This window comes from Aythya marila, assembly GCF_965140915.1.
Source record: "Aythya marila genome assembly, chromosome: 3".
Taxonomy (NCBI): Eukaryota; Metazoa; Chordata; class Aves; order Anseriformes; family Anatidae; genus Aythya; species Aythya marila.
The window spans coordinates 83,774,550-83,801,012 of NC_139044.1; the positions used below are offsets into that span (position 1 = coordinate 83,774,550).

The 26,463-nt window shown below is 39.5% G+C and overlaps 1 protein-coding gene across 5 annotated transcripts in view; it reads right to left on the reverse strand.

The window, feature by feature from the left end:
- The window catches only part of MAP7 (microtubule associated protein 7), a 111,341-nt gene that overhangs the window by 15,301 nt on the left and 69,577 nt on the right, over nt 1–26,463 (reverse strand). For 4 of the 5 annotated variants that reach the window (XM_082758368.1, XM_082758369.1, XM_082758366.1 and 1 more), the window contains 8 exons: nt 21,990–22,153; nt 21,039–21,150; nt 17,535–17,645; nt 12,064–12,177; nt 8,566–8,690; nt 6,355–6,470; nt 5,650–5,927; nt 1,618–1,801 (listed from right to left, as the gene is read on the reverse strand). In XM_082758368.1, coding sequence (XP_082614494.1) covers nt 1,618–1,801; nt 5,650–5,927; nt 6,355–6,470; nt 8,566–8,690; nt 12,064–12,177; nt 17,535–17,645; nt 21,039–21,150; nt 21,990–22,153 — 1,204 coding nt within the window. The remainder of the gene's footprint in view (nt 1–1,617; nt 1,802–5,649; nt 5,928–6,354; nt 6,471–8,565; nt 8,691–12,063; nt 12,178–17,534; nt 17,646–21,038; nt 21,151–21,989; nt 22,154–26,463) is intronic. The other variant, XM_082758367.1, reaches the window with a different exon arrangement.

Consider the following 26,463-nt stretch of genomic DNA (forward strand, 5'->3'; position numbering starts at 1 on the left):
AGCATGTTACCTCCTAATCTCATTTGAAACCCCCCAATCCTGGCTCCCATTATGGGAACAAATAATTTTTCCCCTTCCCCTCTGATGTTATCCCAAACTATTCTGTACTTTGTAACTTATCATATCTTCACTCAGAAGCAGAGGGCAGGTGGTCTTCCCAGTTGAAGAATCCTCACCAATTTAGGTGTGGGTATAATCTACGAGAGTCCCCACAGAATCACAGAATATGCCAGGTTGGAAGGGACCCATTCTAATGTCCAACCACCCTCTCAGTTGCAGAACCTTTTCCTAATACCCAACCTGAACCACCCCGATGCAGCTTCACGCCATTCCCTCAGAGCTGTTTTATACTTCCATGTGGGAGCTGTTCTGTACTTCTGATCATCCTCGATGTCTTTCTTTACTTATTTTTCTAGTTTTACTCTCTCAAGAATACAAAATTCAAGAGGGAGATTCACCATGGATATTTCATAATAACATTTTCTATTTTGTTATCCTTCTCTAGTAATTCACAACAGTTCACATATTTTCTTGACTATGACTCATCTGATGCTTTCATATACTCATCTCCACACAAGGTCTCTTCCATGAGAAATAATTTAGCCCAGAGACCACCACTACATAAGTAGTGATTATTTCCTTACATGCATTCCTTTATGTAAGCAATGTCTTCCTTTATGTAAGATATGTCTGAAACTCTTCCTGACTGGCTTTCATCTCACTAAAGAGCAGCATTATCTCATTGGCCACAAGTCCTTTCGGGTTCATTTATGAAGGCACTGAATAGAATAGACAGTGAAAACTCCTTTCACTGAGAAAGATTATTATTCTTTAAATTTTGTTTTCTATCTTTTAGACTTAGTGTTTATTCACCATACTACTCTTACAACCACAGCAGCTTATTTTCTTTTGAGAGGGACAGCATCATGAGCCTTTTGGGAATCCAGTCTATTTTAACTGACTTTGCCTTGTTCCTGCATTCAGCAATGCTCTTAAGGAACTCCAACAAATCCAAGAGGCATGGCATCCCTCTTAAAATCGTGCTCAACTTGTGTTGTGGTATAGCCATGGTCACAAGCATCCAAGTGGGCTGCTCATTTGCTAGTAGAAAATGAGACACCACATCGCTTACCCCCAAGACTGTTGGATGTCCTGATTTTAAGTTAGAAAACAGAAAGCTTTAAGTCACAGATGTTAGACATCTAAACACCATCCATGGCAGAGATTTTAGGGCTCAAAGAGAAATTGGCACTCTCACAAAGTTGACAACAGCCAAGCAGAGTTACCTTGTTGGAATAAACAAGTATAGCTTTGTTAATCTCTGGGGAAACAATGAACCACTACACTGAGGATCTGCTCTCTACTGCTGTCCTATTTCAAACTGCCAATAAAGTACATATCTATTTGGGATAGCTTTTAACCTTACAGATCTGCTTAGGTGTATATTGCTCCTATGAAGAAATCCAACTGAAAACAAGTCTTTTGGGGGAGGAACTTGAGTCTCCTGCAGTTCAGTAGTGTGCTGAATATATTACAATATAACAACAAAATATACACAAGCAGCTGATAGGAAGCTGCTAAAAACATTTCTTCTCCACTGCAGAGGTCTAGGATCACCTTTCAAGCTCTTCTCTCTCCCTCCTCTCTTGCTCCTCCCGTTCCCGCTGCTCACGGGCAAGGCGCCTCTTCTCGGACAGCAGCCTCGTTGCTTCTTCAGGATCAGTTGTACCTGCAGAGGTCTTCGCGGGGGCTGGCGGCGGAGAAAGGGCTGGTGGAGCAGGAGATAGGGATGGGCTGGCTGCTGAAACAGATGGGATGGAAAAGTGGTTTGCACAGACACAGTAGCCAAGATGACACACTTTTCACGCACTCACTTTTCACGTGCACATACACACTTCTCTTGAAGGGAACAGAAAATAGTTTCAAAATTGATTGTAAAGTATCTTCAAGCTTACATGGTTTTGTAAATGATTCAGAGGGAAAAAATCTAGATGCTAAGGATACATATTGCTCAAGGGAAGTACGTTTTTGCAGAACATGTGAATGCAGCTTCAGTTGAAAGGCTAAGCTAACTTTGTCATCAGAAGAATAAAGTCTGAGAGGGTCTCAGTAGGAGATAAGCTGTCTCAGAAAGTCCCTGCCATCACATTTGCTAATTTTCTCCTGATTCTATTCAAAGACCAGAAATGAAACATAAAAATATATTTTCTTCTGTTTGATAGTCTATAACTGAATACTAGGGCCTGACTTTTTCATGATAGGCCAAAAGTCACCAAATAGTCACCAAAGGCCTCTTGGTGACTTTGTGATCTCAAGCATCAGCTGCCTGAAGTAACCTTAAGTAACGTTAAGGCACAAACTGGCACCAATTTTGCAGTTATTCCAACCTTTATCAGCCCAACAGGATTCCTGCAGGTGCTTTCGACATATGCTGGGGATGATGACCCACAAGACAACACACAGGACCAGAGCATGCCTTCTTACAAGTTTTGCTGCTATTGGCAAACTATAGCTTGCGTTCAAACTTTATTAGGCTTTGCTGTCACTAAGTCATTAAAATTATTCTCATTGAGGTATTTTTCCTCCCTCTTTTATTTTTTTTTTTATTTTAATTTTTTTTTTTTTTTTTTACAATGGTGAGGCAAGCACCTGCCTTTATAATAATTCTTTAACCAGGACCAGCTTTAGCTGCCTTTAGCTACCTGATAGAGAAGGTGTTACAAGTTCACATTTCTGCAAGTTTGCCTGTCATTTTCTAGCACAGGTACTAAACTACATGTTTTCTCTAGAGGCCAGGGACCATTAACAACACACAAGCTAACTGCAGGAAGCACTCTCAGGGTAATCACATCTGGCAGTGCAGACAAAAATGTATCAGGATGTGTTTGAACTGGCAAGGAAATCAGAGCCCAAGAAAATACATGTGAAATAAGTCATCAGGAATGACAAGGAGATGACAGATCTACATTTTTAACCACTCTTCAGAATGTTATTTTTCTCACCTCACCAACAACTTCCAATAGGGGTTTCCTCTCTGATGCCCCCTCCTACACCTCATTATACACAAACACAAATTCAGCTGCCTTCTGTGTGTTTGGTGCTCATATCTACTGAATTTTCTTCTGCCTTCTGTTATCAAGTACAATATAGGCACTACTTCTGGGCCTTCATCTTGAATTCAAAGGCTATGGGCACACCATGACACCATCTGAAGAGTACCAGGGTCTCTTCCCTAGCCCTGAGGTGAAGTGGCACAGTTTAGCCTCACGCTGCAAAAGCAGGTATTTGGTCCACCCCTAGGGATCAGACCTGGCTTGGGCTAACCCCCAAGACAAAGTGGGGACCTCAGAAAACCCTGGGATGGTCAGATAGAAAAAAAAAAAAAAAAAAGTAACTTATCACTCCTAAAGCTTGGAAGTCCTTTAAAGCTATGCTCTTAGTAGCCCTGGGGACAGAAGAAAACATGGGGTTGCAGTTACAACCTAGACCAGAAACGTACCAGAGACTACTTGTAATAGTTTAACAGTAGAAATGACAGAGTTCCTGCACCTCGGTTGTTTTTCATTTACTGACATGGACCAAGGCAGGGCTGTCACTCCTGAAGGGAGCACAGCTTTGCACTGCCTGGGGTTCACCTCTTCCCTCAGGTGATGCATCTGGCAGTGTAACAAGTAGCTCATTCAGTGCGCACCTGGCCTGCTGACAGAAAGGATGATGACAGCTTGCAAAGGCACACCCAAAATACCATTAAAACTGTAATGAAATTGGGAAAATCATGACATTTGACTGCAAAAGCTTGAATAGCTCAATCAGTGATCATTACCAGCTGACCTCCAGGCTCCTGTGTCTACCCATCCAGCAGGTATCTGAGCCAGATAATTTAAGGGGCAGTTCAGGCTGAGGCTGAAAGCAGCTCTTTTTCACCTGCAGCTCAGGTGCAGGAGACATCAGCAATGTCCCTCTAGACACAAATGCTGCATTTGCTCCCCTCTAGATTCTTGGATTCAACCATGTTGTTGTGGCAGTCTGGGCCTCCCCGAGCAGTACAAGGCCTGTCCTCTAGCCTCAGATGTAAAATGCCTGACGTCTCAGTCACAGGGTTCCAGCCACTTGTGGTTTGGTCCTCTGGTTTTGATAAAATACATCCAATTTGAAATGCTGCTTGCCACTTCTCCTCTACCTGCCCCTCTCCACTACCTGTTTCTCTGCTGAAATACAAACTACTCTCTGAATACAAACTACTTGACTTTCAAATTCCTTTATCACAGATAACCTATTTCCATGCTAAGTAACCTTTTTACAAACTCAAATATTGACCGACTGCAGAGAAGTTGAGCCTCTCTTCCTCCTGAGCTAAGCAGGCAATCAAGCATCGCCGTGTTTCTCTGGCCTGTACTTTGGACCTTGGGAAGTCCAGCCTGTACACATTTGCAAAGTTACCTTAGCTGTATCCCTGAAATACTTTGAAAGGGAAATGTTTTCCTTTTCTGTGACATTACAAAAAGGCTATCAGAAAAGCAGTGAAAGCCCACACCATCATCCCAATTATCTTAAACCTTATTCACATGCCCGTTACCAACAGATCTGCTACCATAGCATCCATTTATTATTTGCATCCATCCTGTAAGCTGCTTGTGGGATTGCACCTTGTGTGGTAGGACCTAGGTACCAGACTGCAACTACTGTAACAGAACTTACTAAAAACAAATCAATTCACAACAGGTTTTCTTGCAGAAGATCAGCATGCAACTACGCACCCTGCAGTTAAATACAGCATTACTAATACTTAAAACTGTTTTCTGAAGAACAGTTACAAGAGAATCTATGAGCTTTAAATTAAGACCCCAGGTAACCCATCCTGGGAATCACAGTGGTCACAGTGGCCATTCTATCCCATCCTTGAGACAGTTTATATAACTTGCAATGGTCTAAAATTTCTGTTAGAACAAACCTATATTTTTCAATTTAAGATTTAACTTTTCCTTTTCGTATACTTTATGATCACTATTTTAGGTTGTATCTACTTTTTTTTTTTTTTTCCTGCCTTGCTGCTTTTCAGGGTTTGTAGATGTGTTGATTTTTTTTTTTTTTAAATAACTTTTTCCCTGAAAAATTTTTCATGCTCCTATTTGCTCCTCTCTCTGGTTCTCCTCTGCATTCTACTTTGTCCTGCCAATCTTCCCCATGATGCGGTACTCTTTCAATATTATAGGTAAGCTGGTACAGTTTAATGCTGTCAGTACCTCTATACTGAGTGCCTAGCACAGCTGGGGCATTCTGACCACACATCTCGCCCTTACATGATGGCTCCCTGTATTGTTAGCTTTCAGACCACTGTTCTTCTACTTCAGAGTCTGAGAAATTGCATATTGTTGTGAGGGACAAAGTCCTTGGTCCAAAAGGTCAGAGAAGAGGGATGTGAAGCCACACTGTGCGAGGCAGGCCTGCCTGTTGCTCTGTCTGATACAAACACAAGGGCTTCAGCCAGCTTACACTTCTGTCATAATGAACATACACCTGCAGGAACGTTCTGAAGAATGTAGATTAACACTTGATAGAAAACTATTTAAAGCTACTTTCAGAGAAAGTGAAAAAAGAACATGAAAGATGTGCAGGCGTTCCTTAATCTGAAGGGGAATCTCTCCTTACCTTGACCAACCTCTGCGTGGACAGCAAGCTCTTCTTGATTTGCAGATTCTTCAGCACCTGCTGATGTTCCTTTACTCTCTTCTGTCCTCTCTTCAGTGACCTTTTCATCTGCCTTTTCTGGTCTTTTCTTCTCACTCTCAGGTTTGACCTCTTTTTTGACAGGCCGGATATTGCCAGGAGAAGGAGGACGTGCCTGAGCAGAGGACACTTTGGAGGAACCAGGTGAAGTTACCTGCTTGGGTGTGCCAGGCAAAGAAGGCAAAGACTTTGATGCATGCCTGTGTAACCACAAAGAGTGACAATCACTATGAGACACACTCTGCTGGACACCACCTACATATCACCTCTACAAGTGCAATAGCTAAATACAGAACGACCTCTCTATTTCTCTGCTATCAAGCAGAACTCCTGGAGCAAGCAATTAGCTTTCATGCAAAATGCTTCTCTTTGCAACTCTCCAGAAGTGTGAGCACTGACCCAGCCAAGAGGGAATAAAACAAGTACATTCCTCATTTTACCCCATTCTTAAAGCAACAGCAATTTCTTTTTCTAAAAGCAGTACCATCTTTCTTCTGTTGCAGAGAGAAAAAATCTATACCACCAAATAAGTTTGCATTGATTTTCCTGTGGAGACTAACATGTAATTAATACAACAATTAGAGCTGCCTATAGCTCAACCTCTAGCTAAGCATGTACTTGGCTTACCAAACTGGAGAGGGAGCTGGTGATCTAGTTTTGGGGTTGGAAGAAAAATGACCTCCTTTAAAGCTGGCTGAGAAGGTAGATGACAAATGGTCTCTCTCCTTTTCTTTTTTGTCAGTCTATAGTTCAGCAAACAAAAAGACAAAGTCAAGCCAGAGTTCACATGGCTAAAGAAAGCAAAGCAAACTCAGTTAAGGATGAGGGTGTTAGGGGGCTGAGAAAAAGTAGTGCTGAGTCAGAAGTTTCTACAGCCTGTTTGACAAGTTCATTAATAAGCTTCCATAGTCTGACACTGTCTGTCAGTAAATATGCAATCGACAACAAGAATCCTTCTTAAGCATGCACTCTACTGTCTTTATACGTAAGGCACTAATTTTTACAGAGGCAAAAAGTTACCTTCTAAATTTTGATCTATGCTGTTTGCCACACAGTGTCTTCCTCTGCTTCTTAAGTCTTATTTGTCATAAAGACCGGATTTCAAAAAAAAACACAACAAACCACTCCCCAGACTCCCACTTAGGCGCAGTCCCTATACAGCACAGACTTTTTGTTTTCATGGTTATGCATCAACACCACAGATGCCCTGCAGCCCTGAAATATGGTACAACAGTTATCCTATTCTCTTTTTTCTTGGATGATTTGCCAGCACTTTTTTTTTTTTCCCCATTGGTTTTTATGTGTCGTAGTGATTTCATCTTTTTCATTCCTGATTTTTTATCTCATGATGAGAACTACAAAAGATCGTTCTATTTAAAAACAAATAAACATGTTTGGAGTTGCAGCATGCAGCACTAGTTGAGAGCTCTATAACAATTCTCTCTCCTGAAATGAAAATCAGTTTAACAACTGCAAAAGAACGATGGAAAACAACTTCATGAGCACATAAACCTTTGGTTTATCTTCATAAGTCCAAGAGTGTTTTGTTTTTTTTTTGATGTTATGGATACAATTAGTTATTTTAAATTGCCAAAAACATCACTTAATATTAGCAACAGGTGGTCCTTCAATCCAGAAGTTGTTACTTGAGAGTAATTAGCCAGCTATTTGCCAATATCATTTACTAGAGTTGTACTGATTAATATGATGATAATCACCCAAGTCATCTGAGCGTACAGAGCCAGAATAAATGAATTAAAATGAAAAATAATTTTGACTCACTAGCAAAAACTGTCTAAATAGGATCTACCTCATTGGTCCTGAAAACACAGCATCAGCAGGTTTATTCTCAATAAAGCCAAAAACCTGAATTCCTACATAAGTTTACCAATAAAATAAAAGGTTCTCCATAACATACAAGCTACTGAAAATAGCTCTTAACTCTGTCATTCGGTATTAACAATATTCTTACATCATCTCCTTCACCAAAACGTATCAACCTTCCTTCTTTTTAATTTAAAAACAAAACGATAAGAAAGACCTGAGAGGTGCCAAACTGATAGCCCTGGAGCTTACAATGTTCTCTTCACATAGTGTGAGGTTTCTCTACACATATACCCCAAAGCTATGCCTCAGCCTCAACTTCAATAGACTGTCATCTGCCTCAAAGATTAATACTGGCTATGATTCATGCTACTTTCATCTAACACTGCTTCCAACAAAGATATTAATAGCAGCACTGCCTCCTGCTGTTTTGCCCATCAGACCAAATGAAAACAGAAGCTCCACTTACACAAATCATTTGCAGAGATGACTTCACACTTATCATACTCTAAAACTCAGGCCGCAGAGTACAAGAAAAATTATAACTACCTAGGTTCAGAAAATAGTATCTTAAATGAAACTGACTGCATCCTATTGGCTTGGAGTGCAGTCAATATGAATTTGGTCTGCCTGTATAACAGGTGAAAACAGGTGGCTGGGAAAAAGATTCCTGTTGGGGGAAAGTTGCAACGCCTCCTTGGGTCTTAAAATCAGAGAATCCACAAGTAAAAAGGACAACACTGTGTGGCAGCCTCTGTGCCTCATCAGAAGCTGAGGTACCTGCTCTACAAACATGGGTGTTTTTTCCAAGCAGATTCTTTAGTGTGTTATCAGGCTATGTCACCAGATAATGTAATAAACACAGTTAAAATCCAACCAACAATGGAACAAACTGGGGGCTGTGGGGACCTGCAGAGTGGAGTATCAGATTCGTAACTATTCCTATTCCAGCAAGCAATTCAATCAGGTGGTTATGGCTTGAGACACCAACTTACATACAACCGGCATGCTTACCCCTGCAAGGTGTGGTGTTCTCCTGCGTCCAATAGCATCAGTAGAGGCAAAAAGTTTTGCTCGTTCTGCTGTATTCCTACAGCTCATGCTCTTGTAGGACAGAGGGCTGATGGGGCTGCAAGATGCTGAACGGGGACAAATGGGGATAACTACGGTGTTGGTTGTTTTTGTTAATTATTAATTTTAATTAGAGAGCAGCAGTGGAGAATTGACAGAGGAAAGCCAGCAGGAAAAGAAACAATAGAGAAAGAGAAAAGAAAGAAGGTATTAATAAATAGAGGAATGACTAATTCTCAAATCAGAACCATAACTTGATACCTTAGCTTAGCCATGTGTATAGTAATGACCTTTCCATTTGTAAACCAAAAATTTCTTTTAAATAAATTAAGATGTATGTCACATAACTGGGTAGTGGAAAATATTTTTCTGTTAAGCTTTTACACAGCTGGTTGTTCTGAAAAAGCACTGGACAAAACAGCCTGTCTGAAATTGATTAGCTTAGTATATGCATTGACATGAATTTCAACTACATTGGGAATAGAAAACAATCAAACTAAAATTGAATTCCTATTAATTGGCCTTGAAAGTAGAGGAAAATAAAAGGAGACACACAAAGATCAAAACACACTAAGAGAAAACAGTTTCATCTGGGAAATCAGTGATATTGATTGTTTTCTATAAGTTTTAACAAGTGATGTGTTTTTTAAAAAAATCCCTTTTAAAGAATATCTGAAGCCTAGAAAAGAACTTTTAATATTTCTTGATAATGGTACAGTAACAGCCATCTTGAACACATTCTTGACAGCAAAGTATTTTACATGTTACAAAAAGCAGAACGAAGACAATAAATCAGCCTGGAAATAAATACCTGAAAGAATAACCAGGAAGGCAGTTTTCTTTGGTTTGCACAAGGACAAAGACTATTACCAACAGATCTCTTGCCAATGGCAAATTATTAGGTTTATGGTGTTCTGATGGCAGTCTCAAAGAGAAATGTGACACTGCAAGATGCATCACTGGAAACTTGCGGTGAGGTATTCTCAGACTTTCTCTTGATTTACCTGAAAATTATATTACCACTGCAAAGTTTTATTTGTCTGTTTCTGATTGTCTCTCTCCTGGTCATTTAGTATAGTCTTAGCATAATTATTATTTGGGACATTACTTGAAGGAAAAGAGTAGAGCTTCTATAGGATAGCTTCTCTACCCACCACCCCTTAAAAAGAAATAATTAAAAAATGACATCCTCATTTTCCTAAATAGAAAACATTTCTTGCCTTTAGATCCCTCTGAGCACACTTGAAAGAACACACAGTTCTACACAGTTATTTCTTCCAGTCTTACTGCAGTACAGCTGCTGTTACAGCTCATGGACTTAACAGTACTTCATGGACTTAACAGTCCTAACTCTGCAAATTCTCCCACACTGGGAGATTAATGTTATGAATAAAGGAAGTCTCATGTAAATGTTATAGCAAGGGCACTCATGCTTGCCTTATTTATAGGGATTTACGTTTAATGAGGTATTAAAAGGTGACTGACTTGTAAAAATTGAAAAACAAGAAAACATCTTTTTTTTTTTTTTTTTCAGTTGAGCATATCTAACCAGACAGGAGGCAGTGGCAAAACATATACTTAAACAGCTTATAATTTATGCATTTTTCACCCTCTGTGAATCAATTCTGTTGCTGCACGCTGATTATCTGAAGTTACCACAGAGGATGACATCATAAATGCTGAAAGACAAGCAGTTCATTTTCATTTGCAAGGTTGCCAAACAATGCTATATGAGACACTCCCAGTGAATCAGGATATACCAACAGGATTACATACAGAGAGGAGCTTTTGGAGAGTTATTTAAAAAAACATTTTGGTTTTGGAGCTTTGTTTAAAAAAAGATCCAGATGGACTCTTATGCTGGATGTCCCTAATAGTTCACTTAACTTCATTTTTAAGGCTATGAATCCACATTTAATTTGATTTTGATTTTTTTTTTTCACTGTAATTCATCTTTACAGCCAAAGGGCAGGGTAATTTTCTAGGGCATAATGATAGGCTGGGACGAGTGGAGTGCTCAGAGCACAGCTGTGAGCCATTACCACCACCTGATCATTAATCTCCAGGAAGTGTCCTGCATGAAGGAACTGCAATTATTGCTCCTAGAGAATAATACCTGGAAAACAATGAAAAGATGGATTATTTTTCCGGGTGGTACAGTTCCAGTTAGTGTAGACAAGGCATTTCTGGGGAGTTACCTCAAAGTGATGACTGTGCTATTTGCAATCTTTCTCAATATTCTCTTCAGTTTAGAGCTTATTGTTCAGTATAAAACAATAGCAGTCACAGAAAAGTCTTCACACTTGCTTCAGTTAAGTAACCACTAACAAAATCAAGACACTTTCCTCAGCTATTCCCTAGTGAAGAGATGAATTTCCAATATCCTGCTTGGTAGATGACGTTAAATTTTCATTTTAGAAGCTGTTGCTTTAAAAGACATGAAGCTCTAAAAGAAATTTCTACTTGTTAATTCCACTGTTTGAAGAATATCATCCACATTTTTACTCCTCCAGTGCTACCCCCAATGGAAACGTACTGCAGCCTAATTAGTGATAAGAGTTCTTAAGTGAAAGCTTCTTTAAAAGTAATCTTAGCAGATCTCTATTCCCTCTTACCTTCTATGCCCTTTAATTAAAATAAAGATCTACCCATATTAAACAGGAAAGACTTGCCTAGACTTAAACATTCGGCATGTGCAGTAGCATACTCCTGCTATGGTAAAATCCCTAGTGCATGATCATAAAACAACCTGTGATAATAAAAAAGGCAGTTGTCATGTGCCTAAAATACATAATAAACCAGTATGTCCTGGTTGTCTTTGAAATACAGTTTTGCCTGGGCCCTCAGTTATCACCTTGCAGTATTTACATATTTTTGTGTGCTAATTTTCCTCTCGGTGGCATATCAAAGAGCTGTTCTGGGGTTGGCACAGAACTTCACAATTACTGAAACCTCACTAAACCTGCACATTTAACTTTACATGCTATTAAATCCACTGCAACCAGGGCCTACCACTTTGCAAGTCCAACATGTTCCCTGTGGGAAGTGCCCCGCTGCAGAAGGCAACTTCTTTGCAGAAAGCAGCTCACAGCATTGGCAGTGGGTGTGCTGAAACCGCTCCTTACAGCACTGCAAGCATGCTTAAACAGCCACTGACAGCATGACACTGTTGCCCTGTGTGTGTTATATTATTCTGTTACACTGATGAAGAAGTAAAAGATAAATTAAGAGAGAGCTGGGGGGAGAAAGAGAAAGAGGCATAGCAAACAAGAAAGTGTAGCAGAAGTTTTCATGCTGTCAGGCCATCTAGTCCAGGTTTTTCAAGCTCATTCTGGGATGCTACCATACACGCTTGATTAGATAGGTAACTTTACAGCATCCCACAGGGAACCTGGAAGAGTAAGTGGCTGAGACATGAAGTCTCTGCTCTTGGAAGTTTACCTGCATCTCCAGACAATGCAGCTGTGCTTTTACTTCGTGCCAGGAATGAGTGAGTGGGCGTCAGGAGCCTGCTAACGATGCTGCTCTCCCATGGACTGAGCTGTAGACGGCGAGCTGAACGTGCATCATACAAGCAAGATGTTAGATCAGACACTGCAAAGGACTTCGCGTTGCAGAAGTATTAGTATTGCAACTTCATTGCTACATACCCATGGAAATTTTTAAACCGTGCTTTAGAGACCCAAACCATACAATCACTCTGTTTTGCATTTTATTCTTATTCAATTTTAGTAGAGGAATTCCTATGGAACACAGTGCTGAATGTTTATTTTGTGCTACTGCCTGTAACATTAGGCTAAATTGTTCAGGTTAATATTACTATTTTTCACCCATCCCACATTCCCTACTATCAAGAATGGGATGATAACTTCTGTATTAGGAGAGCTATTGCCATTCCGAAATATAGACTCTGAAAAAGTTTGTGTCCCAAACTCTTTCTACATATTACATACAAATAAATCAGATCAATTTCTAAAACAAATTCTGCCATCTTCCAGCCTAGAAAAAACAAAGAGTGTTTTTTATTAATATACAGATTTGTGCCATTGAAAGAGGCTTTGTCAAAGCATCACAAAAGGATACAGTGTGCCTGAGCTGAAGACACCAGGCTCAGCAGCTACAGTCATCTCAGTTATACATGGTGTGCATTTGATCACAAATTCTGTGAGAAATCCCCCTAACGACAATTTTTTTTGATTTACAACAGTAACAAGACCCAACTTTTTGCATTGTTAGTCTGTTCTGAAAACACTTTAGGCATGCTGATCTAGCTGCAAACACTCCCTCATCTTGCTTTTCCCAACACTGCATAATACAAATTTAGCTTACCAGTATTTTCCCTTTGCCTTGTAAAAATTCTTTTTTTTTTCTTTTTTTTTTTTTTTTTTTTCTCTTTTTAATACTACTTAAACATTAATTACAGCAAAGGAGTATCCAAAAGAATCCTATAAATGATTGTTCAATATAACTGGATGGTTCTTGGATATTCTGATGCAATAAATAAAGGGTGTTATTAGGAGCATAACAGAACAAAACATTCAACTAGTTCCCAGAGTTCATTGTAGTAAACTTAGGCCATAGCAATGATCTCAGTGTTGGGGGTGAAATCATGTCTTCTTACACCTCAGCATTCCTTGCCCTAAGTTTGGTGTCTGTGGCAAGAAACCTGCCACTTGAATTTAGGAGGTGTAGTCTCTAAAACATTAATTGACATGACTGGCTGTAACAAAGCTGAGACTAAATTGCATTTTTAACACGGGAGATTCATCACTTCTAATAGCTGTAAACTTGGAATCTGTCTTCACTCCACAGTGAGCCCCATGAAAAGAGGAGCTGATCTCGATAATCTCGTCCTATGAGAACACAATGGCCTAATCTGCCCTCGGAGCTGTTTTTTAATCTCTCAAACTGCTCCCCTAAATTCTCCTAACTCAGTAAGTGTCATTAATAGAGAAATATAGCACTCTCCGACACAGCAGGCTCTCTGGATAAGTGTCCTTACATAACGTACTACTGCCAGTGCTCTCTGGGATTAATAGCTCCTTTGTGTGTTGGTACAGATTATACAGAGACACAAAATACACCAAAGAGACCTCCATTACAGCACACACATCATCATTAAACTTGCTATTTAACAATGAAGAAAAAAAATCAAAGGACTTCCATTAAACTGTATACAACAGTGGCAATATCTTTGCTTCCTTTCTTCACTGTGCACTGTGCTTAGTATGATCATTTTTAAGCCTACTGTTGCAGGACAGCACCTTCTTTTTTGTCATCTCAGGCTTTACTGGGTGCTGAGTCTGGAGAAATTCTTCCACCACCGTTAACAAAGACCATACAACTCATCAGAAGAGTAAGAATGCTACACAGAAATTGGCTCCACACCTTAGAAAGTGATCCCTGAAATTTTAGGCCAATAAGTCATCACCGTACATACCGAGAACTTATTGGAGTTTGTTTGTATAGCTGCAAAAAGCTGATAAGTAAATGCCACAACACAATCTGGTCCTGGGGGCCAGCTGCAGGTCTTACATGTGAGGCCCCACAGCACAAGTGCTGTGAAGAGGCCGTACCTTACTCACACTCCCTGCTCCAACAGGGAGCTAAGAGACAGGCGCGGGGTTTTGTTGGCCTATTTCAAGCAGTGGTCTGAAGGTGTCAAAATAGTTTAAGCCAGGAGCTTGGAGGTGAGTCTCCCTAAATCTCTAAAATGGGTTTAGGTCAGAGTTCTTTTAAACACGTGTAGGTTTTGTAGATCGCCATCATCGCTTAGGGAATTTTCCCAATTCACAGCTCCCTGAAAACACCACTCTTGACACTTAAAATACGTACTCTGCCAGTCCTTAGCATTACCATCAACCCAGAACAGCCAAAGAAACTTGGGCTCAGCGAGTTCCAAGTACAAGAGCATTAATAACTAAATTCTTTGAACAACTGGGCTTTGGTGTAAGTTCACACTGAAGCAAGCTGAATACAAAACAAAGAGTGTCCCAAAATACTAAGAAAATAATAACAGCTTTAAAATACTGAAGTCATTTTGTTTTTGTTTTTTTCCTTGCTGCTCTTGTTTTTAAAGCCTTGGGGTGATGTTTTCAAGCTTTAATACTTCAAAACACCTGACAGAGAAGGGGAAAAGGTTTTTTTGATTGTTTGGTTTTGGTTTTGTTTTTTCCTCTCATGGTATGCTAGGCTACTACTCTCAGGGCTATTTGCTTCTTGGTCCTACGTTGGAAACACATTCCTGGCAGAGCTGCTGGTGGAAGTTCCCCTACCTCCAGCTACTAACAGGCTAGTTTAAACATATTAATGAAGGTCCTTGTTGCCTAACTTGTGACTAGAAAAAAAAAAAAGAAAAAAGAAAAGTCCATCACCAACAAAACAAAACAAAACAAAACTAACAACAACATCCCACAAAGTGTCAGGGAGCTGGCAACAGTGACTTGCTTACAGTCATCTGTATTTATCTTCAATATGTACCACCTGAACACTGGAAAGTTGTCTTAGCAGCAGCAGAATACGTTCTAAGTACGCAAACAACAGCATCTGATTATTTCTAGCAACAGATGGGAGGCATGGATTTAACAGGTCTCCTGATGAGCACCGCAAAAGAAAGACTCTCACTGATACGTGGTGGTTGCTCACAGAGAGACGCAAAAGTGCTGAGGAGCAGATGGGAAAGACTATTCTGTCCTTAGGTTCTCCTTCAGCAGGAAACAACCCTGGAGCCCTTGAACTTCTTCTATACACGTGGCAGACAAAGGTGACGCAGTGATCAAGACCACCACATGTTTTGAAACTCTCTCACTGCAGAGGAAGAAGAACATAACTACAGTGCAGGTTTTGCTTTTCAAAACTAAGAAAGTCATACTTTATCTGCAACAGTATCCACTTGCTAAGTTTTCCTTACAAAGCACCATTACCAAAATTCATTGGTTGACTGCAGCTTTCTCCAACTGAATGTGTTTCTTCTTATTTTATTATAAAGTTTGAACTATTCAGACCTGTACCACTCACATAGAAGCCTGTTTGAGCTGCTGATCATAAAATTCTCATAAAGAGCTATGTAGCAGTACTGTATTTAATAGAAATTAACCAGGCAATTCATTAATGAAAACTGTTGTCTTCGGCTGGGCCATAATAAATCCCGTCCTTCAAACAGTAATAAATAAATAAATAAAAACAATAAACTACTGCTTAACAGAAGACATGTTCTTGATGACAGCTGTAAGCCACTTAGGGTAAGCTTATCATCCTCATCTCCAGCTCCCTCTTTTGTGGGTAGGAGCATGTGTTACAAGACAAAACATGATTGGGTGCCCTCTGGAAGGTGAAAAGGGGAGCAGACAGGCAGATCATTCCTTTAAGCACATGTCTTAAGATGCTGAGGCCACCTGGGCTGCCAGCAGCACTTACCCTGTGTGCTCAGCTAGACCAGGGTATGTGACTGCACAAGCAAGAGGGCATTTATAGCATTTGGGTTTGCTTTCTGTCTTGTAGTCTGCAAAAGACATGAGACTTCTGAGGAGTCCTGTGCTGGTTTTAATGGAGATGCCCAGCAAGGAATGCTTTGGCATTTGAAGTATTTTATGTATGGCCCTCACTTCTTTATTCCTTCCCTTTCCCCGTCATTAGACTGCCTAGTACTGTCTAACTTCTCCAGAATTTGAAATTGGTGGTGAAAACTACAGCACCTCAAGCTACAACCCCTAGGAGACTACCCTTCATATTTAATGCCTGCTGCTGTTCCCTCTTCCTCCCGAGATCCTTCCTCAAAGAATCAACCCTGGCAAAGGACCACCTGGAAACAATATATATATATATATTTACATACACACCTTAAAAGGTAACAAAATTAAAACTATTTGGGTTTCCACATTTAGAGTGAAAAAGCATTGGAGATTTGGAATAAATTATTTCCTGAAAAAACTTATTTTCCACAGGTTACCAGACTCTACAACTGTGTTAACCCACAAGGATTAACATGGTTAAATCAATCTGAAACAAACATACAAGCATGCATGTAAAACGTGGCACCTAAAACATACAAATCATGATGCCTACCAATCGGTTTTGCAATACAACTGAAGCTCCATTCTAAAAATTGTTTTTGTAAATATGCACTTATCTGGATTGAAATGGGACAGAACTTCTCATTCTCGGTAGAGGACAAAAAATCCCTGCCGAGTACTTTACTACAAAGCCGTTTGCACAAGTTATACAAGAGACATTCTTTTATTAAACTCCTTTTGGCTCAGTGCTTCAAAACCCCATAAATCCCCAGAACAGAGGCAGCAATTCAGCTACCTTAACTTATAAAAGCCTGATTGTTTATCAGTTGTGCAGAGTTGTAAACATCAAAAACATACACCAAAGTAAAGCAATCTTTGAAAAGACAAAGTCAATAAACAGACACCGTATGAAAAATCCCCATATCCCTGCATTAAAAGAAAAAATCAGAAGTGGTAATAAAATAACTGCTTTAAAGCTTCATGCAACATGTTCTAAGATATTCAAGAACAACTACCAAAGTAAAAGAAAAGCAAAATAATGACAAAATGGCCTAATGTAAATAAAAGGTCATAAATGATTGCATGCGGTATGGAGAGATGCGTTCTTTCAGTTGCTGTACCTCATTTACTAAAAACCTGACAGAAGCACCGCTTTTATCATTTGCTGAAGGAAGATTGTGTAGGTAAATTCTCTTGGTTTTAAAAATGAGAAACACATTTTTCTTCTCACAGGAAAAGAGATGTTCAACCATTTACTTTTCACATTTGGAGTCTTTTCACTCCGTTTAGATAAAGTACAGAAAATGACTTCAGAAACTTGTTTTACGTGCAAAGCCATACATCAGTATAGAACATTTTATTTCTCGCTTTTTTTTTTTTTTTTCCTCTTTGAAACTGTACCTCTGTCTGAAGAATTTAGTAATGTTGCAGATGAGGAGGAGAGCCGCTTGTTAATGACTGGATCAACATGTTTCGAAAGGTTCATTGTTGAAACAGACCGCCTGTCTGGATCTAAAACAAATGGAGATAATGCTAATTGACAGCCCACATGCAGTAATGCCAGTTCCTAGCTCACTAGTGGGAGGAGGAAAACATGACTAGGTCATTCCTGCTCTACCACAACTTTCAAAATAGAAAGGGCTTCTCAGCAGACGTTGTACAGGTGACTCAAAGACTGGGCACAAAACCGAACAATTTAAATGTAAAATGTTTGAAATATTCTGTTCACTGACTGTCAGTCAGGTTGCAATCCAAGGACCTTAATGGAAGAGCTGAAGTAGATACCAGTAGCCAAGATGGTATTTCCATGTTCCTTTCAATATTGTCAGAAACCCCTCGCTCATGACTCAAAATAGAGAGCTTCAGGGAAAGAACTTGGAAACGTGAGGTTGTTCGGATAAAACCCTTGAATCAAAAGGGTGACATTGGGCAAGGCAGCGTTATTAGGCAGATGGCCAGCATTGCAATAAAATCATACTGAAAGATTATGGGAAGACTAGTCCACATGGGAGGCAATGGTAAGTACAAAAGGAATTCAGAAGACATCACTCCCATAGTTCTGTGAAAGTGGTGAGTTTCCCACTAGGGTCATTTTCTACCTGCTGTGAAGTTGCAGTTTTGGATTGACTAACTACACACAGATAAAGAAAATGAATCTCTGTAGGCTACAGACTTCTTGTGATGCACACTTGGTATATAATACTAAAGGGGGTTATTTTGCTTTTCGTCTCTCTGCATTTTAGAGCAGCATTACAGCATTTGCCTGTGCAATTGCTGCAGAGTCAGCATCTGCACCCTGTTGGGAGGATGGTGGCTCCTTCGAGAATGCAGATCATACGTGCTTTGTGCATGTGTGTATGTGCCATGGAAAGTTGTTAGAAAGGGACAAAGAGGAAGAAGGAGCTGAACAGTCCAGCTACATGCTTCCTCTTCTCCCTCAACAAAGAGCTAATTGCATCCACTAAATATCTTCTACTGCAAATGTCTATTCAGAAATATGGCAACTGGAAGATGCCGGGAGAGCTCATTCTCCTTTTGCTTACATTTTTGCATGTACTGAGCCTCAGTGGTACTCAACAAAGCATTTAACCACGCTGAAATCCAGTGAGGCTTGAGCACGTGCCTAAATGCTCCGCTGATTCATATTCTGGGTGTCCACAGATACATCCACATACTCTTTTGGAAGCAGACACAAGAGCAGGGCACCGATAACATTAAGGAGGAGGACGCTGAAGGATTATCTGCAATAGTTTATGACAAGTACATCGACATTTTAATTATCTGTTTGATCTAGTGGATTAAAGTGTATTCACTGTAGGTAGAGAAAAATGCATAGAAATACAGTGCATGAAAACTGCCTTTACTCTCCCCAGGTCTATGAACTACATAGGACTCACTGTAACTGGCTGGGGGAAAGAAAGAACGATTCTCCCCTATCCCATGTGATCATTTACTCACTTTATCTAATGTTAGGATGACTCAGTGAGTGTTCAGAACTAGCAAAGTAGGTAACGGAAGGGGGGATGAAAATTCAGAAATGGGTTTTAAAAGGAAAAACATAATTATTATGGATATGAACAAGACCTCTGTAGGCTGGCAAGTTTATTTTGCATTGATCTATGAGTGTTGTGTGTTGTTCAGTACTGGAGACAGGATACACGGGCCTCACGTGTCACAGAACTTGGTCAGAACTGTATTTGTGAGAAATGGGATTTATATTTTGATCTCTGATACCTAATCTATATCCGAGAGGATATAGAGTAGATCACTACAGGAGAAAAAATTTTCTACATTTGGCTTAGAGGATATACTGCATAAAACAACTTTCAGAAGCTGACAAACGACGGTGTGAAAATCAACACTTGCATTTGGCATGCCGACATTTCTCTTGGATTATGAGCACTGTTCAAGTGAACGAAATTCAGCACGAGGATTTGCGTGTACTTGTTGGCAACAGGACACCTATGAATGTAGAACAGGCCAAATGCAGCCTATTGCCTAGAAGACTGCTGGTTTCTTGTTATTAAAAAACTGAGCAACGTATGCATCAAAGCAGCTGGTTTTATGTCTTCACGTGCAGAGTAAGCATGACGTGTAGTATGCCAAAAACATTTTAGAGGAAAAAAAAAAACAACGCAAAAGATTTAAATTGGGTCTCCTTGAATTGCAGTAGACAGAATATTACATATCATGTTGGTGAATTGTGCCAGATCTTTAGAGTCAGCCATTAATAACTCTCCATATTAAAATGAATAGTAACAACAACAAAATCTGGGACTAACAACAGTTCTAGTCTATCGACATGATGTTAAGCATGCATCGCAACTACATGAGGGTGGTTTAGTTACTGATGATCTCATTTCCTGAGAACTAGCTATGGGTAAAGGAATCAACAAACCACAGTGATTATGTACCAGGTTTTCTAGCACCACCCAGAGATCTGAAGTGGTGCTCCAGGCCTGCTAAATCGAGAAAGGTGAATGATGATTCAAAAAAATATCCTAGGGACAGAATGCAAGACAATGATTTTCCAAGTAAAGAAAATAAAAATCAAGTTATACAGAGTTAAGCAAAAAAAAAATAAAAATACTTTTTATGAAAACAACTGTTTATTGAGCTTATATATGACAAATTAGATTTCAGACTATTCTTTTCTCAGCATTTTCCCCCTCCTTAATGAAAGGCTGCATGCATTTAAATGTACATGTTAGAGTAGGAAGAGAAGAGTTCTTTTTTCTTTTTAAGTATTACTTTCTGGTGAAAGAAATATAGGATGTTCTCTCTTTCGGGCTAGTCTTACTTAATAGAGTATATATAAATTAATGACTGGCAGATTCAGTTACAGAAGATAATTGAGGAATGAAGCATACAGCAAAAATTCACTTAATTTGCCCATCTAAGCTTTTCTAGGGAAAAGAGGGCCTTTTCCAGTCTCCTTGAATATCCGTACAAGGCACAGATAGCTTATCACAAAGAATAAATTTTCTTCCTTGGCTTGTATTAATATCAGTATTTGGTCATTTCCAGCAGAACTATTTTTGAGCCATGATATTTAACATTGGCACACAGTAGCTCATATCACAAAACTGACATAGCACAAGCACACCAACACAGATACACACAAACAACAGCAAAGCAGCAGAAGCGAGAAGCTGTAGCAAAGTAGAATTATGGAATTAATCAAATCCTGAAACAAACTTTTAAGTTATGTTCAGATTTCTCCTTGTTATGTTTTTACTACACAAGAATCTCAGAAACATGCCATTGCTAGTGATAATAAAATCAAGAGTGGAGAATTAAAACTAGCATACACTGAATCATCCGTCTTTTTAAAAGAAGCAAAGTAAATTCCTTTTAACTGGCAGGACAGGGAAACTGGCTAACAAACCAGGCCGCCCTCTTTACCTGTGTTATTAATGCGGCTATGTAGCGCTCCTCCCCAGGACCACCTGTTTTGCTTTTGTTTTGGCTTCTGGCTTCTTTCAATTGTGCGACGTACAACAGCTTCATGTCGTTCCTTGAGTACAACAGGATAATACATTTGGATACCACCGGGTTTTAAAATTCATCCTCTCAAACGCTGCTACCCTCCCCACGGACTAAACTTAGCAGGCATCTTGGAGTTGTGCTCAAGCTCATGCGCTGTCTGGTAAGACACACACTCAGATGAACCAACCTAATTCTAGAACAGGATTAAGCAGTAATTAAGCCATAAATAAATTGAACTATTAACTGTAATTTTGAAAATGTAAGGTGTGTTGCCAACTTAAGTAGAATTGCAGAGAAAAAACAGTGGCCCTATTATGGCAACTGCTGCACAAACACACACCAGGGTTACTTCCCACCTTGAATCTCTCACCAACTACTAGCACAGTGAGAGAGAAGGAACAAAAAATGCAAGGATGAGCTGACTTACCTAAGATCACACCGCAAGCAGTTCCCTGCTTAATTGGAACAAATCAGCCAATCGTCTATTTTATACACACACTCACTGTCTTGAAGGATCTGTTTGTTAGAAGGTCACTAAGACATAAGTACCCGTATACCAAGTGGCTACAAATTAGCCCACAACCATACAGGAACCACATAATTTGTATTTTTCTGTGGAAGTTTTGAGTAGTGCCACACGCTACAACCCAGATACGCTCAACTAAGCTGCAACAGATTCACAAAGGGCACTTGAAAAAGCGGTATCTGTGCCTGTAAGGCTTAATAAAATCCTCTTCTGAGTTCTCTCTCATACTGACCACGGCTTAAATTACATTCTTGCTGTTAAGTTTAAAAGAAAAATTTTGATGGTACCATATCTTACAATGAAAGCAAGTTGAAAAGTGTTCTCATGATGTTCCTTTTTACCTTATCTTCTTCTAATCTCTGTCTTCGCTTTTCTTCTACGGCAGCTCGCCTTCTCTCTTCCTTTAATCTCTGCTCTTCTAGCTTCTTTTTGCGCTCCTCTAGGTGTTTTTCATAATGTTGCCGAGCTCTCTCTTCTCTTTCTAACCAGATGGATTCTCTTGCAGCTACGAGAAAAATCAGAAATAAAAATATTAACATGCAGTATGTGATGATATCTTTAATAAAATCTGAATAACTTTTGAAGAAAAAAGCTTTGAACTCCTTTTCTTAAGACATACTTAATTTCCTAAACTATTTTCATGTGTTAAAAATTCATTTACACTGATCACACTTTCATTTAATTCAATTTAAATTTAATTACTATGAAGTACCTCCAGAAACGGTCAAATTATTTAAGCATACAGTTTCTGTGTGCAAGCAAGGATGTCTTAAAATACATAAGTACTTAAGTCAGATATATGTGAACACACTTCTATTGTACAAACCATGCTACTTTGCTGTAATCTTTCACTGTATAAAGAAAGATAAAACCCTAGCACCACTATATACCTTTAGTGATCAATGCAGATCTCTTTTGATAGAAGTGGTTGGGGTGATAATTGCAATACCTGGACTCTTACCTGTACCAACAGCTAGCCAGAAGGAAACTTCAACAGCCAAAGAAATCAGACTAAAAGTGAGCTTTAATCTGTTACACTGCTGCAGAGCTCTAGACAACATTGCAGAAGCACAAATCAAGATAAATCAAGATGCACTATACATGAGGACTTTTACTCCCCATCGGGCTCTGAATTTTTGTGAAGGTATGACTCCTCATGGAACTCATGCTCAAATTGTAGTGCACATTAAAGCAGTTACATATGGTACACTGGACCTCTCTCTGCCCTGAAAGCTTTAGGTCCCAGAAATTACTGTTTTTAAAAATTCTTGCCTTTTTTTTTTTTTTTTTTAAATGGCATACTTCTTGATCTTCACAAACTGACAGATGGGAACACAGGAATACATGTAAATGCATGTAAAGAAATACATTTTTCACAAGAAAAAGAAAAAAAAAGAAAAGAAAAGAAAACAAAACAAAAACACCAAGAACCCCAAGAGAAAATAATGCAAAGGAATTCATTGATAATGCAGCAGAATCAGGAAATCAGGAAAGCAGTTTCAAAAAACCTTTCAATTACCAAGGTAAGGATTTTTTTTTTCCTTAGATTGAGGCAGTATTTTTTAAATTCAGTCTTGAAAAAGGAGCCTATTTTTACAATCCTATACTCTAGGACAGCAACTCTAGCCTTTACTTAGCAGAGCTTTGTGTTGTTTAACAGCATACCAAAACCAAACAAAACAAACAAACTGATTCTAGGTGTTCAGAACAGACATTGCTATCAATTCTTATAAGTCCAGCAGTTGTCTTCACCAAATTCCTCTAATGCGTGTTCCTGCCTCCTCAAACACATCCCATCTCACCTGATAAAGAACTTAGACTATACTCTAAACCTCACGTACACAGTCTCTTGAAAATCTCCATCCTGGGAAGACAAGTTCATATTTCGAAAATATCTCTTTTAACATTTCAGATTTCAAATCCTTTCCTGAGAAAAGCAGATAGCATGAGCAATACAGGCTGGCAAAGAGATGTCTGTGCAACAGCTACCGTCAGACAGAAGACATCCCCTAGGCAAGATGAATGAAAGTTCAGACAGATGTTTGCAGGCAATTTAATAAACTAACATAGCTAGAATTATCACAGATAAAGAAATATCGCAGTTGTTTAGATAATTACTAAAAATAGTTGAGAAAATTGACACCTACAGATGCGAAATGCTGATGCAAGAGCCAGTAGAAGATTTATATAAGTAATTTTCTATGCTAACTTAGTGAAGTGGTTTGGAGTGGCAATCTGAACTGCCAGCTAAGGCTGAAAATAGGAGAGCACGGCAGAAAAGCAGTTTCAAGTCCAACTGAAACCTGCAAAAGCTCTTCCTTCTATATTAAAGCCTTCCAACATAACAAAATAGACCCAAAATCAGTGCTCCAAATGTAGGATTAACCTGCTTGCATCTGCTGCCCTTATCTTGCCCAGTAGCTCATCAAGAGATTGGGTGGACAAAGGGGTGGCCTCGTTATGGTTTATCCTTCTCCTTGGACTACATGAGCTGTAATGATGCTTTCTATTGCCCGGAAAAGGTCCGGAGAAGACTGAGCAAAGGGACACAGCCCACCTTTTCCAACAGTTTGGGCTACATCCTGAAGAACTGAAGTGTAAGAGTTGTCACCTCGGAGGTAGTCTCCTCTTTCTGTCTTTACCTTCTGCATAACAGCCTGACTTAGCTAGCCAACGTCTTGGGCAGAACTGCTGTGACCCTGTCACCAGGGTGCAGAGATTTTTGAAAGCTTCCTCTGCCGATTAGTCTCTGCACGACTGGATTGTATAAGAGGGTCAGTCCAAGAACAGGCAGCTGCATCAGAATTGTACTGTTATATTCATGTAATCCACGTGCATTTATCTTGTTTTCTTCAGAAAATCAGGAAAAGATTCACTACAAGTGGTGACCGAGTTCAACTGACTACACTTCTTCAAAAAATAAAACTAAACCCAACCACTTGCCATTAATACCATTTACGAGGTGGCAAAAGACATTTCTAAAGAGGTTACATTTAGAAGGAAAAAGAAAGAAGAATAAAACTAAAGCCGTGAACTCTGCGCTGTAAACATCATATGTGAACTCTTTCTTTCTCCTGAACCTTTGATGAAAATTTCAGAGAAATTAACACCAACTATTACTACCTGAGACCTCCCTACTGAATACCTTTTAAAATAGTATTTACTTTTAATTTTTTTCTGGTGAGGCTTCATGACCATTTTAACTTAACTGTTGGCAGCAGTCGCCCTCCCTCAGGCTGACAGTGTTGCTCATGGGACTGAGATCAGAGGGACCACGGAAACAACCTGGTTAAAGCCGGGTTTCTTCCAAGTCTTTTTCATTCCGCCAGTTTTAATTGTGGCTGGTACAGGTACAGAGCTGTCGGCCAGGGCAGACGTACTGTCAAAGGGGTTTGCTGGGCTCTGCTGTCACAGGACGCCTCAGGCAAGCAGTGGGGCTGCGGGGCAGCACAGCCCACCCGAGCTCCCCTCACCCCAGCCACAGCTCTGGCAGTTTGCCGAATTTAACAGCAGGCCAGTGCAGTAAGTGCAGAGACAGAGCTCATCGATGCCGACACCAGGCTAATGCAAACCGACCTAAAAGGAACGTTGTGAAATATGGCTTCTGGCAGCATATGCTGAGATCACGAACACATGCAGATGTTGTCAAAGTCTACGTAGCTGCAGCGTGTTGGCTTTTACCCAGGAGTCCCAGAAGTCCAGCGAGCATATCAAGACAACACAATCCTGTGGGCCAAACTTCCACAGCTTCTGAGATCATCCTGAACCTTCCATGCCTGGAATCTGCTTATGATGGCAACACAGCAGGGAAAGGCTCCTTGGTTATCTACAGAAAATAAAGCTCTTCCTGAAGGATATGAGAAATTAAGGGAAGCAAAGATAAACTTCTTAAATGATGCCACTGGAACACAGATTTGCCTGATAAAAACGTGGAGATTATTTGAACCATCTGTTGTCACTAATGTCAGACCTTCCTGGGATACTATTTATGATTGTTTCTGTAGGCTTCGGCCTGTCATGTCGTTTAGAGAAAGTAATGAAATTAGCATACTTGAGCTTTCAGGAAGTAATTCAGGAAGAGAAAGGCTTCAAATACTATTTATGTCTTAGTATGTAAAAGAGTTAACTTTTACACACACTCTTACTGCTGGGAAGACAATCAGAACACCAAACCTCTGGATAGTAACACTCCTCTTTGACTCTCACACCTAGCAGAAGAGGTAATAAACTCATGCTTTTTGATAAGGAAAAACTGCTCAATAACAGAACCATAAATCAGTGATGGATTACCAAAACAAATTGAAATTTTAGGCTGGAATAAATTATAACAGAAAAAAAATAAATTCAAACAAACCTCCAAGACACAGGCAAAAGGCAACAGACAATATATACGTCCAGCTGTTAACATGAGGACACTGCGAATTTTATGCTCGGACAAAGTGTTTAGCTGGTACATATAACCATGATTTATGACACAAACACACCTGTTTTCTGATAGAAAATATAACCTCTATTTTCAATAATTTACCTTTTTCACAGATATAGAAACAGAGTCTTGTTTTTATTCTTTTGAGGTATTAATTCCTAATTTTCTCTTATTACAGCCAGAAAAACACATCTCTCATTTTCACTGCTTCCTGGTTGCACTGCTGTTATTCCTGCATAAACTTAAGACCCAGTTGTTGCCATCTACAAGGCAGGTACATACAGTAACAAATTAATATCCTGAGGTGTTTGATGATTACTTCAGGGAAAAATGAAGGAAAACTGAGTTCAAAATATATTTTTTATTTCATTCTCATGAACCTATATATG